At 31.6% G+C, this 13,176-nt stretch overlaps 1 protein-coding gene across 2 annotated transcripts; it reads left to right on the top strand.

Moving 5' to 3' along the window:
* The first annotated feature begins 7,200 nt into the window (after nt 1–7,200).
* LOC125866805 (importin subunit alpha-2-like) lies at nt 7,201–12,528 on the top strand. 2 transcript variants are annotated; one of them, XM_049547160.1, is made up of 11 exons: nt 7,201–7,523; nt 7,737–7,833; nt 7,916–8,007; nt 8,091–8,222; nt 8,311–8,496; nt 8,655–8,818; nt 8,926–9,004; nt 10,871–10,999; nt 11,321–11,448; nt 11,534–11,941; nt 12,071–12,528. In XM_049547160.1, exons 1-10 carry the CDS (start codon nt 7,308–7,310, stop codon nt 11,898–11,900), a joined length of 1,590 nt encoding a protein of 529 aa, XP_049403117.1. In that variant the 5' UTR covers nt 7,201–7,307; the 3' UTR covers nt 11,901–11,941; nt 12,071–12,528. The 2 variants fall into 2 exon arrangements, with proteins under 2 accessions (XP_049403117.1, XP_049403125.1); XM_049547168.1 differs by having other exon boundaries at nt 12,056–12,528.
* Nucleotides 12,529–13,176: the final 648 nt, after the last annotated feature.

Below are 13,176 nucleotides of genomic sequence, written 5' to 3'. Positions count from 1 at the left end.
TGAGAACATTAAAGCAGGAATGGAGGATTGAACATTTCAATTCCTAATTATCATAAACCATCTCTCATGATCATATTTCCGTGTGCCTATTTGGATGACCTTATAAACAAAAAATCATAAGTTAAAGAATTTTATTTATGATTTTTGACTTATTTTTACCCTTTTAGCTTAAATATAAATGCTTAAAACACATTTTTTTTTAATTTTACCAAATACTACAAAAATGTTTTAAAATTATTTTAACTTAAAAACACTTAAAATAAGTCAATCCAAACAAATTCTATATTATACTAACTTTGTTTAACATAATGCAATATGATCATCACTTTGTTCATTTTTTTTTCAAGTAAAACACAAGCGCCTTATTTTAAATAAATAGTAAGAATTTCACCTTTTACTCTTTGGGCATAGTAAAGTGAAACTTCGGATAGCTGCAATTATATATCCAAGACGAAAACAAACACTGCAAATTAGTTCACTTTGATTTTGTTACTTTTGAGTTCATGACTTTAAAAAATAATAATTAATGGGTATGTTTTCTTATTTAATTTGTTAGATATGTGTAATCATTTAAAATTTATTTAAATATAAATTTATTAAAATGATTCGAATTATATTAAATTCATTAATATATTAGTCCAAATAAATATTATGGATTAATATCATTAAATTAATTATTTAAATTCAATAAATATGAATTTAATTAAAGCCCGCTCCATAAAGCCCATATGTCATGTCACTTAAATCTAATTGGCTGAAGAGAATTCTATTCCAATCACAACTCCCCTATTCTAAAACTATAAATAGGGGTCTTCAGAATTCAGAAAGAGAGGACCAAGAATTTTAACAAGAAGCTAGAGAAAGCTCGTGGATCAAAAGCTGCAGATTTCTCTACAAGTTCAAGAGTTCAAGCATTCAAGTTTCAAGAACATTCAAGTCTCAAGAACGATCAAGATCAAGAACGATAAAGATCAAGAACAATCAAGATCAAGACCGCAGGATTCAAGATCAAGCTCGAAGCCCTTGGATTCAACTAGAAGTCAAGATCAAGATAAAGTTCAAGTTCAAGTTCAAGTTCAAGATCAAGATAAAGTTCAAAATCAAGTCCAAGTCCAAGTCCAAGTTTAAGATCAAGATCAAGATAGAGATCAAGATCGAGATAAATCTCAAGTTCAAGATCAAGCTCAAGAGCCCTTGAATTATATTTGAAAAGGCGAATTCAGAGGAATAATAGAGATTGTAACACTCGCACTTTGAAATAATAAAAACGATTGTTGCATAATTTTCCGTTCTTGATTATTGTTTTCTCGACGCGAAATTTTATTGTCTACAATATGTTCTAAATAAGTCTACTAAAAAATTATTTATTCATCAAATGCATTAGTTGTTGATAATTTTTATACCAAACATCTATTGAAAAAACTTCAACAATGATAATAGTAAAAAAAGTATAGTTGTATAGATAAATAAGAAGAAAGAAAGAGAAAGAAAAAAGAAAATAAGAAAAAAAAATAGGCAACTTACTCTCTATGCCAACTCAACACTTAAGTGATTATTTATTCCATTTTAAAGTAGTTCAGGGGGTAATAGGACTCCCGCGAAAAATAGGTGCGTAAGTTGAAAATTCGGTAATAGGTTGGGAGGTCATTTGGCCATCCAAAAATGTTTTATATGTATATTTTCTAGTGTATACATATTCACTACCATATATACTAACATTAACTGTACTTTTAAACAATTATGTACATTACTACTTTTAATATTTTATACCATATATTTTATAAGATATAATTAGATACACAAATTCCTTAAAACTACGATTGATTAATTATCTTTATATTTAAACACTAAAATTAATGGTCCAATTATAATTAATAATTTTTCTCTCTCATCAACTGTTTCTCCTCCATCACCTCCACTAGGGGTGTACAAAACCGAACCGAAAACCGAACCAAATCGCAAATCGAGAAAAAAACCCGACTATATTTGGGTTGGTTTGGTTTTAACTAAAAAAACCAACCTGAAATTATATATATAATTTTAAAATATTTTATTTTATACATAAAATATTTACTTTGATATAATTTTTAAATATTTCTTATACTTTTTCATAGTTTTTATCTTTTAATATATTATTTCAAGTTTGAAACTTAGAATTCTGAATGGTTCAATAAAAATTATAGTCCACATATGTTGATAATTATAATAAAACTTAAATCAGAATCAAATTAATACTAATGCAAAAAGAAAATCAATTCAACACTAAGAACGACAATAATATTGAATATTTGTTCCTTGGTTTTACATTGGTTTAGACTATTCAAATACATAATCTATTTTAATTTCCTTTAATATTTAGTCATGTAACTAATACTTATTAAACTTATTTTAGCATGATTTAGTACTTTTAAATTATGATCATTTTCATTATGACTTGTTAATTTGCAATATTTATTTACGCGATTTCGTTATTATTGTATTATTTTTTTGTTGGATATTTTAGTGTCATTACTCATATCATATTTTGTGTTATTTTCCTAAAAAACACCTTAGATAGTTGTATTTTGTAGGACTAAAGAAATATTTGAAGTACAAGTAAATTATATGTTTGTATGAATACTTTATCGGAAAAACCCGAAAAAACCCGAAAAAGCTCGAGGTTGAAAAACCCGAATTTTATTGATTTAGTTTGGTTTATAGATTTAAAAATTCGACACAAATGGTTTGATTTGATATTTGAAAAATCCAAACAAACCCGGTCATGTACACCCCTAACCTCCACCATTTCTCTCCCTTCNGTACTTTTAAATTATGATCATTTTCATTATGACTTGTTAATTTGCAATATTTGTTTTACGCGATTTCGTTATTATTGTATTATTTTTTTGTTGGATATTTTAGTGTCATTACTCATATCATAATTTGTGTTATTTTCCTAAAAAACACCTTAGATAGTTCTATTTTGTAGGACTAAAGAAATATTTGAAGTACAAGTAAATTATATGTTTGTATGAATACTTTACCGGAAAAACCCGAAAAAACTCGAGGTTGAAAAACCCGAATTTTATTGATTTAGTTTGGTTTATAGATTTAAAAATCCGACACAAATAATTTGATTTGATATTTGAAAAATCCAAACTAACCCGATCATGTACACCCTTGACCTCCACCATTTCTCTCCCTTCCTTCATTATCTCATTACACATTTTCATGTTCAAATATCATAAAATTGATTCTTGCTCACCAACATTATATGTAGAGGTTTGTTACTGTTTTGTTTCATTATTTGTCATGGTGAGGAGAAGAGCACAACGAAGAACGAAAGGTTTCCTGCTAGTTTGGTAAAGTTTTGTCGGAGACAACGATTTCATGATGGCGATGAAATGAGCAACGGAGGTGGCTCTGGTCTCTATTGTAGAGGCGAGAGATACGAAGGGTAATACACATATATCTAGTTAAGAATTCATGTATCCGAGTTAAAATTATATGTGTTTTTGTGAAAAAAATTCAGATGCTAAAAAAAATGAAGAATTTTAACAAAATTTACTTTTTTGGATTAATGATAATGACAAATAATCTACAGTCGTGATTTATTTTTGAATTCGTGTGTTTCAGTTACATTCCATTTTTAGATACACATAATTAGATGTATCAGCGTACCATGTATCATAGATACATCATACATGTTTTTGGAGATAACCTATCAAACTGATATATCAAATTAATAGTAGATACATATTAGATACTAGATCATATAAATAGATACATAGAATTAATACTAAATACATATAATAAATATATAAAATTAATACTAGATACATATAATAAATATATAAAATTAAAACTAGATAATTCTATGATATATACGAATGCACTTGTGCACCCATGTATCATAGTCTACTTGTTCATATGGAATAAGAGATTAATATATCTTTATGATACGTCTGATTGTATTTGTGTCCATCTTATCAAAGTCCATCATTATTTTTGTATCTAAGAGGTTAGTACGTGTTTATGATATATATAAATGTATATGTGCAATCGTACACTCATACATCTAAATGTTTAGTTTGTTGGATACATCATATATTGATAATAGATACATCAAATTAAATAATTTATTATTTTAAGAGTAATAAAATGAAATTAATCAAATTACATAACCAAGAAATACATGATTTTATCTTTTATTAATACTATTAATGAATTTGTTATTTCAAAGCGTAATAAATGAAATTAATTAATCGTAGATACATGCTCCATCATTTCTGCCTTATATTAAGGGATTCGATTAATTTAAATTTTCATAATCAATTATCCATATATTATGAAAATCCGCAATTACTCATTTAGTTAAGAAAATCAATCACAACCAGTGAATTCAAACTATCGAATACATATATCTGACAAGTAATGATATATGTATCCAATATGATGAAATATAACATAAAAAGTAATATTCGAAACTACCGTGAACCCTAGTAATTAGGACCTAAACTAGTGAGATTTATATAATTTGCTCTTGAAGTATTAAGGTGAGAAAGCACAAAAAGATTAAGTAGGAAAAATGCCTTGAAAATTCGTTCAAAATGAACCCCAAATTAGATTATATGTTTAGCCATTCTCAATATCAATAATGTAACCAAATTAACCGCCCAAAGTCCGTCCAACAAAAATTAAACCTAGTATATACTTAGAAGCTAGGTTTTCTCTTGTGTTGCGTGTTAGGGTTTTGCCCTGATTTTCTTACCATAATTTAAGATTTATTTTTCCTTAAAGAAAAAACAAAACATTACCATAAATGTTTTTATTTTTCTTGAAAGGAAAATATAATATTATTTTATATTTGATTTATTCTCTCCTTTTAGGACTCTTTTTCTAGTAGGAAAGGTTTTAGGACTTTATAAATATAGGTTTGTTTCTTCTAACACAAAAACAATAATATCCACAATGTAGTCGTTTAAGACTTTTGTTTATGGGGAGATTTATTCTCTCTAAAGTTTCAATGTTTTTCTTTATATTAGTTTTGATATAGTAATATTTTGATTTTTAGTATAAGTTTTTGTTATCTGATTTATCAACTATATGATTTGCAAATTGTAAGCTTCTGCATGACGCCCAATTACCCTTCAGAACCCAACAAGTGGTATCAAAGCACATGGTTCAAAGATCCGGTGGTCCTATGGTTCAATGAGGTTGAAGAAAGGTTCAAGTGGTTTCAAATTAATTTACAACAAATTTGATGATAATGAAGATTTTTGTGTAGCTACATGTGAAGAAGAAGTTTCAACACATTTTCAATATTCCTGTTGCTGCAATTTTTAAGAATAAAAATAAAATATTTTAAACCCATTTTTAAACCATATATTTTAAACTTTATTTTTAACCATGTCAAGCAACAGTGATGGAGATTTTGTGAAGAACAAGATTATCATGCAATGAAAAAGACAGATCAAGCTTTGTCAAGAAAATCCAGCCAAAAGGAGAGATTTGTTAGGGTTTTGCCCTGATTTTCTTACCATAATTTAAGATTTATTTTTCCTTAAAGAAAAAACAAAACATTACCATAAATATTTTTATTTTTCTTGAAAGGAAAATATAATATTATTTTATATTTGATTTATTCTCTCCTTTTAGGACTCCTTTTCTAGTAGGAAAGGTTTTAGGACTCTATAAATATAGGTTTGTTTCTTCTAACACAAAAATAATAATATCCACAATGTAGTCGTTTAAGACTTTTGTTTATGGGGAGATTTATTCTCTCTAAAGTTTCAATGTTTTTCTTTATATTAGTTTTGATATAGTAATATTTTGATTTTTAGTATAAGTTTTTGTTATCTGATTTATCAACTATATGATTTGCAAATTGTAAGCTTTCGCATGACGCCCAATTACCCTTCAGAACCCAACATTGCGTTGTTCTCATCTCTCATTCCTCTTCAAGCAAAGTTTTAAATCCTTTCACCACTAACAAGTGCTTCTCTCACCATTTTTGTGCAAAACTTGAAAGTTCCTCTTTCCCATTTCACGCTTCAAGGACGTTCATATAAAAAACACAGTCAAAGCTTTTCCATTTTTCAAAGTATAAGAAGTAAATTACGTTTTCTTTGTTTGAATTTTAGAGTATTGTTAATGTTTTAGGTAAATCTTGAATAGCACGTCATCTTTTACGTACTTTTTATTCCTATATTGTGAAAATTTCCGCATGTCTAAATACTATATGCCTATGAGTCGTTATAGGTGTCGGATATAATATTGTATCAAGTAAAGACAACAAAATAAGTTTAATATAGAATTGTAGTTCTCAAAAGATATTTTCATGGTGTGCGTCTAATTCATTGAACATTTTTATTATCTTAATTTTCTTAAAGACCATGTATCCGGACTCTTTAAAAAATTAACTATCAAATGTGATTTAAGAGCTGGTTATTCTTTACATTAAATATGCTTTTAAAATCATACATAACTCGTTTCCTCTATACTATAATGACTACGATAAAAATTATTTTTGAAAAATATTACAAATTTTAAAAATTTCATTAGTTATGTCTTCCCCCATCCCGAGCCACCCCCTAGCCACCTTTTTTTTTTTTTTTAAAAAAATTAATCTTTTTTTAAAAATATTTCAAAAATTTAAAATTTCCTTTTTACACCACCTCTACCCTCAGCGCCCCCCATCAGATTTTTTTTAAAAATTATTTTTTGAAAAATATTTCAAGATTGGAAGTCTGGGTCAGATTTTGGAACGGTCGTCGGGATCATGCCCTAGTTCAGATGTCAAGGTTGGGTCCTAGATCGATTATCCGGATTGATTTTAGGTCAAAAAATATTGTTCTAAAGAGTATTTTCTAGTCTCAAGCAAAAAATAAAAGATATTTTCTGAAATTTATTTTTCATTCATCAACCAAACATTAAAAATATTTTCTATCACCAACCAAACATGAAAAAATAGGTTAGAAATGCACTTGTTTTCCTTCCTACCAAACCACCCTTATAATAGAGAACTTATACTGTGTGTCATAAAAATCAAAGAGCAGCGGTTTTGAGGGGTTGTATAATGACCCATTAGCAGATGCAGAGAAAAGCTTGGGCTTAAGCCCAGAAAAGAGGGGAGACCCGGCCCATGAACAGAAGAAGACTAGAAGAGGAACTCTGTCCCAAAACCCTTGTCATTCACGGTCTCCTCTCTAAATATATTTGGTATATACTCTCTCTCTCTCTCGATTCAATTATCGTTGTAGGGTTTTCTGTAATTGCTTTTAGTATCTCATCTCGTTTTGCAGTTTTCATTCTCTATACCAACCAACATGTCTCTGAGGCCAAGTGATAGGACCGAGGTTCGTAGGAACCGATACAAGGTTGCCGTCGATGCCGACGAAGGCCGCCGCCGGCGAGAGGACAATCTGGTTGAGATCCGTAAGAGTAAACGAGAAGAGAGTTTGCTCAAGAAGCGTCGTGAAGGCCTTCAAGCCCAACAACAACAGTTCCCTGCTAATCTTCAAACTTCCACCGTTGAAAAGAAGGTCAGTCTTTTTATAGTATAATCTGTCTAAAATAATGATATCTTATCAGGAGTAAAGTAAAGCTCCTTGATCATTTGTTAAAAAATGATTTTAATCAGAAATCCATCAGCTGTCTCATAGTTGGGATTTGATTTGGTTTTGGGTCGTTCTATGCTTTGTGCTCATTTGATTGTTAATCTGGTTTTCAAATGATAACTAATTGTTGCTTTACAGTTGGAAAGTCTTCCATCAATGGTTGCTGGTGTTTGGTCAAATGACAACAATATGCAGCTGGAGGCGACCACACAATTTCGTAAATTGCTCTCTATTGGTATGACTATGCCTGCTACAGCTTCTGTTCTGTTAATTTTATTCAATTTGCTTATAACTTACATGCAAACTTTGATCAACAGAAAGAAGTCCTCCTATTGAGGAAGTTATTCAATCTGGTGTTGTTCCTCGTTTTGTTGAGTTTCTAATGAGGGAAGATTTTCCGCAACTCCAGGTAGAGAGTGATGTGTGCCTTTGGCATTTTGTGGTTGTAGCTTCATTTATGCTTGATTTATACTTATGGTTTTGCGTTTGTAGTTTGAAGCTGCTTGGGCGCTCACAAACATTGCGTCTGGTACCTCGGAGAATACCAGAGTGGTGATTGACCATGGTGCTGTGCCAATTTTTGTAAAGCTTCTGGCTTCTCCAAGTGATGATGTTCGTGAGCAGGTATGTTGAAAAATTGGCAGACACCTATTCTGTATGGACTGAAGTTATGTTGATTGGTAGACTGATTGTATTTTCTTTCCAACTCTAGGCTGTGTGGGCATTGGGAAATGTTGCTGGTGACTCTCCTAGGTGCCGTGATCTTGTTCTTAGTAATGGGGCGTTGATTCCATTGCTGTCTCAGTTGAATGAGCATGCCAAGCTTTCAATGCTGAGAAATGCCACATGGACCTTGTCAAACTTTTGTAGAGGCAAGCCACAACCTCCATTTGAGCAGGTTGGCTGTTGAAATTTTTTTATGCTTGCAGTTATTTGATTCAAAATATTGTGCTTTTCTTAATCATTCAAAATGCCTCATGTTGACGGCCATCTTATTTGGTAAAATGAAAGAACTTATTGGATGCTTTGCATGACTGATGACAATACATTTATCAGGTGAGACCAGCACTTTCAGCTCTTCAGCGGCTTGTTCATTCAAATGATGAAGAGGTTCTAACAGATGCATGCTGGGCACTTTCTTACCTTTCTGATGGTACAAATGACAAAATTCAAGCTGTCATTGAAGCGGGTGTTTGTCCACGGCTGGTTGAGCTCCTCATGTGAGTGGAGTGTTCTAATTTCCTCATTTGACCTACCTTTTTATTTTTATTTTTTTTATATATCGAATGTTTGATTGAATCTGGTGTATATGTCAATTGATCCGCAGGCATCCGTCTCCTTCAGTACTCATCCCTGCCCTCCGTACAGTAGGAAATATTGTTACAGGAGATGACCTCCAGACTCAGGTATGTAGGGTTTAATGAGCTTTTAGAAGCTATCAAGGTTGAATCCAAAGACTTGGCCAATGAAAAAAATAAAAAAATAAAATGATTGAAAGGTGGATGCATCTAAGGCATGATTTATTGAGAAGATATTTCAGCATTCCTAGAATCAGATCTAATTTGGTTGTTGTTAGTCCATTTCTCAATGTTACATCATTGTGCTTTGTTTCCTCCTGCACTTAGTCTGGTTCCTCTTTGCGTCTGAGCAATCTAGTACAAACTACAATCATAGCTGTCATTTTTATCGCCTACACAGCTGCTCTTAGCTTACAATTTTGTGGATAAGATAAATACATTTTTATTTATTGTAGTATGAATAGTCAGTAGCATACTGGTCTTATTCCCATTCTATATGCACGCCATTTTTTAGCTTCAAGAAATGGGCTAAAGCCACAATAGGGGACACGATTCATCAATTAGCAAACCTTACCCCTATCTTTGTGATGCAGCAAAGATATTAATTACTCTGTTCCAAATAATTTAATGACACTAAGGACAAAGAAATGGAAATTAATTGTTGGCATTTGGAACTGCTTAACTGATGTTTGTCCCACAAAATACAACCACCACTACAAGAACAGTGAAGAGGATACTGAAATGTTGTAAAATAGATTTGGGCTTGTATTGGATTTTTCTATTTTGTATTGAAGTGCCTTTTCTCAAGTCCTTTTTAAAGATAGTAATTACTGAACTCCCAAAACTAAAAAATAGTAATTATGGGAATTTTTGCTGGCACTTGGTTGGTGTTTGCTACATTATTTTCAAGGCAGATTTTTTGGTACATTTTTAGTGTTTCACTAACTAACCCCTTTAATTTTTGACGACAGCAGGAGAATATCTTTTTTGATGTAAGTTGGTAATAGGCAATGGTGGATCCAGAATTTTCATTCAGTGGGTTCGAAAAATAAAGTCTAAACGTGTGAATAGTAGTATATAGTTTGTAGGTACAAAAAGTTAGTTTTGTTACAAGAGACTTTTTAGCACGTTTGGATTTTTTTCGCGTTTGGATTTTCTTGGGTTTAAATAAAGAAAACGTGAAAGATTAAAGATTGGTCCTGAAACTAAATGAAAAGAAGCTAAAAAAAAGAACATGTTCACAATGGGATTCGAACCTGGGACGTGAGGGTCAATTTAAATGGAGATCTACCACTACACTACAACTTGCTTCTTGTTCATGAGGAGGTTCAAAATCAATATATCTACATAAATATTGAAAATTTACCTTATATAAACGGTGTAATTTTTTTGCTGAGGGGGTTTGGATGAACCCCTTGAACCCATGTAGGTCCGCCCCTGGTAATAAGAAATTGCAAGTTGTCTAGATTTAGTCTGAAATGCCCAGAGTTTGTGATTTACACTCTCGTTTGTGGCCTATACTTCTGTAAATTGTCAATAAGGTGCTGTGAAGGCATTATACGTTCATGAAAATCGTGTTTCCCAAGCTATGTGATTGTTTTGCAAAATATGAGTGAAGTTATGTGGTATTGTTTGAAGCGAGATTTCAGTTTTGTTTAGCAGGGTAACTTTTTGCACATCCAGTTCTTTCATAACCCATGTTTTGAAGGGAAAGAATTTAATCACCCTTGTAGATTGCCAGTGTCTTTGGATTGGTTTGCTGGAGATCATGAATTATATGTCTTCCTTTACTGTCCTGTACAGCTTCTATAGTATCACCCATCCTTCAATTTGTGGATGAATGCATTGTGCAAAGACCACACCGGAAAATGATTTTTTTTCTTTCTTTTCTTTAAAGCTTCTGCTAAAATGTAACTGCGCTAGTCTTGCGTATTACTTTTTTATGGTTACTAATATCAACTATCTTCACAACAGTGCATTATTGAACATGGCGCCCTTGCTTGCCTGCTGAGCTTGTTATCTCACAGTCACAAAAAGAGCATCAAGAAAGAGGCCTGTTGGACTATATCAAATATTACTGCCGGGAACAAGGAACAGATACAGGTATAAATCCTCAAGATTTAAAGGACAGCTAAATATGGTTTATAGTCAGCTCTTGGATACACTGTTTGCATGTCTTCTAAGTTCTAGCATGTTATATAAATCTATGGGTGGTTAAATTGGTGAATATGATAATATAATAGTATGTGTAGTTGTCATAAAAAAAAATATGTCATCAAAAAATAGTATGTGTAGTAGTTGGAAATAGAAATGGAAATTTTAAGTTTAGGTGTTTTGTTGTTTTTATTTTATTTTTGTGGACTTCTCATTTGAAGGAACCACACAGTATTTGCCATTTATCTAATATTTTTAAATTTTGAGCAGGCTGTAGTCGAGGCTGGATTAATTAGTCCTCTGGTCAATTTGCTTCAAACTGCAGAGTTTGATATAAAAAAAGAGGCTGCCTGGGCTATTTCAAATGCTACTTCCGGTGGGAGTCATGAGCAGATCAAGTATGTACTTCCTTTGGTGGTAATCATCTATGTTATTGCTGATATTCTTACTGAATTCAGTGTTTTATTGTGCTTTTGGCTACAGATTTTTGGTGAGTCAAAACTGCATAAAGCCTCTCTGTGATTTGCTCGTGTGCCCTGACCCAAGGATTGTCACCGTCTGTCTAGAAGGATTAGAAAACATATTGAAGGTTGGGGAAGCAGAAAAAGCCAACACTGAAGGCATTAATTACTATGCTCAGCTGATTGATGATGCTGAGGGATTGGAAAAGATTGAAAACCTTCAGAGTCATGATAACAATGAAATATATGAGAAGGCTGTTAAAATACTGGAGACATACTGGTTGGAGGAGGAGGATGAAACTGTGCCAGCTGGTGATGGAGCACAAAATGAGTTCAATTTTGGCGGAAATGATATTCAACTTCCATCTGGTGGTTTCAAGTTTGGTTGAAAGTACTACTACACTCATCCTCCAAATATCTCCCTTAACAGGTGGTTAGATTAACATTGCACTCGAAACATTTGATCAGATTCCTTAAATCTGCATGCTCTTTTTGGATTGAAAAACTTGGAAGGCATTTTTGTTAATCGTTTGTTCATGTGAAGTGTTAACATGTGCAGGCTGTGTATGGTGGATGAGAAGTGCAGTTTGAAAGATGACATGTTGGTACTGGTGTCATGTCAAGTCGAGTCAGATCACCTCCCCGAGTCTGGTCAGTCCGGGTCAAGAGTCAGTCGTGGTTGAGGAGGTGTGCCGAAAAGGGATGGTCGTAAATAAGACTGCGTGAAGAGTCTAAAAGGTAAAAGCAGTGGGCATGTTGGGAATTTGATACACGATTCCCGTGCATGCTTGTATTGTTTGGTGAAAAGTATGAAAGTTATTACTATTATCAGTGAATTAGCATCTCAAAGTGTGGAGTCCTTTTTCCAGTCAGCACATGAGATGTATCTGCAGTAGTCTGTCTGTCTGGAAAGATTGTCGTCTAGATTATAATATTGAGTTGGCGAGTGAAAGTGTATACTTTATGAGTCATTTCTTATTAAATATTGCTATTGAACACGTTTGAGCAAATTTTGATCATTCTTTTTGGTTCACCTGGTTGCAAGATTTAAGAAATTTGGGGTTTTCGTTTTGTTTCAGATTTTCGAAAAATTATAATTGAAAAAGCTTAAATCTCTGTGCATATTATTTTTATTAGAAAAAAAAATTGATTCTTCTTAAATAACTTAGGTATAGGAGCTTGTGCCACCACATGCCCAATATATGTGGAGTACTTTTTTAATTTTAAAATTAATCAATTTTTTTTATTTGTTTTCATTATATTTTAAGTCGTCAATTGTTGTAACTAATAGTAGTACCTTTTATAAATAATATATGTTACTTTCTTTGTAGCAAACAATATATCAAATTTTGAAACTTTATCAAATTCTTTTGTATGGTTTTTAAATTATTAATCATTGTTATTTATAATACTTCTATATAATTTTCAGATAATATATCTTATTATTTCTATCTCAATTTATGTACTATAGATGAAATTTTGAGACTGATCAAAATTTTAAAATATCATCTAAAATATGTAGTAATGAGCAATATTGAAACCAATTATTGGAATCTTTTTAAATCATAGTAATGAAATGTGGAACGACATAAATTTTACAAGTTAATTTTAACGGCAAGAAATAATTAATTTTTGGACGAAAACTCAACGTTGTCTGGTCTCTCT

The sequence above is a fragment of the Solanum stenotomum genome, chromosome 1, assembly GCF_019186545.1.
Source record: "Solanum stenotomum isolate F172 chromosome 1, ASM1918654v1, whole genome shotgun sequence".
NCBI lineage: Eukaryota > Viridiplantae > Streptophyta > Magnoliopsida > Solanales > Solanaceae > Solanum > Solanum stenotomum.
This window is presented reverse-complemented; position numbering and strand designations above follow the sequence as displayed.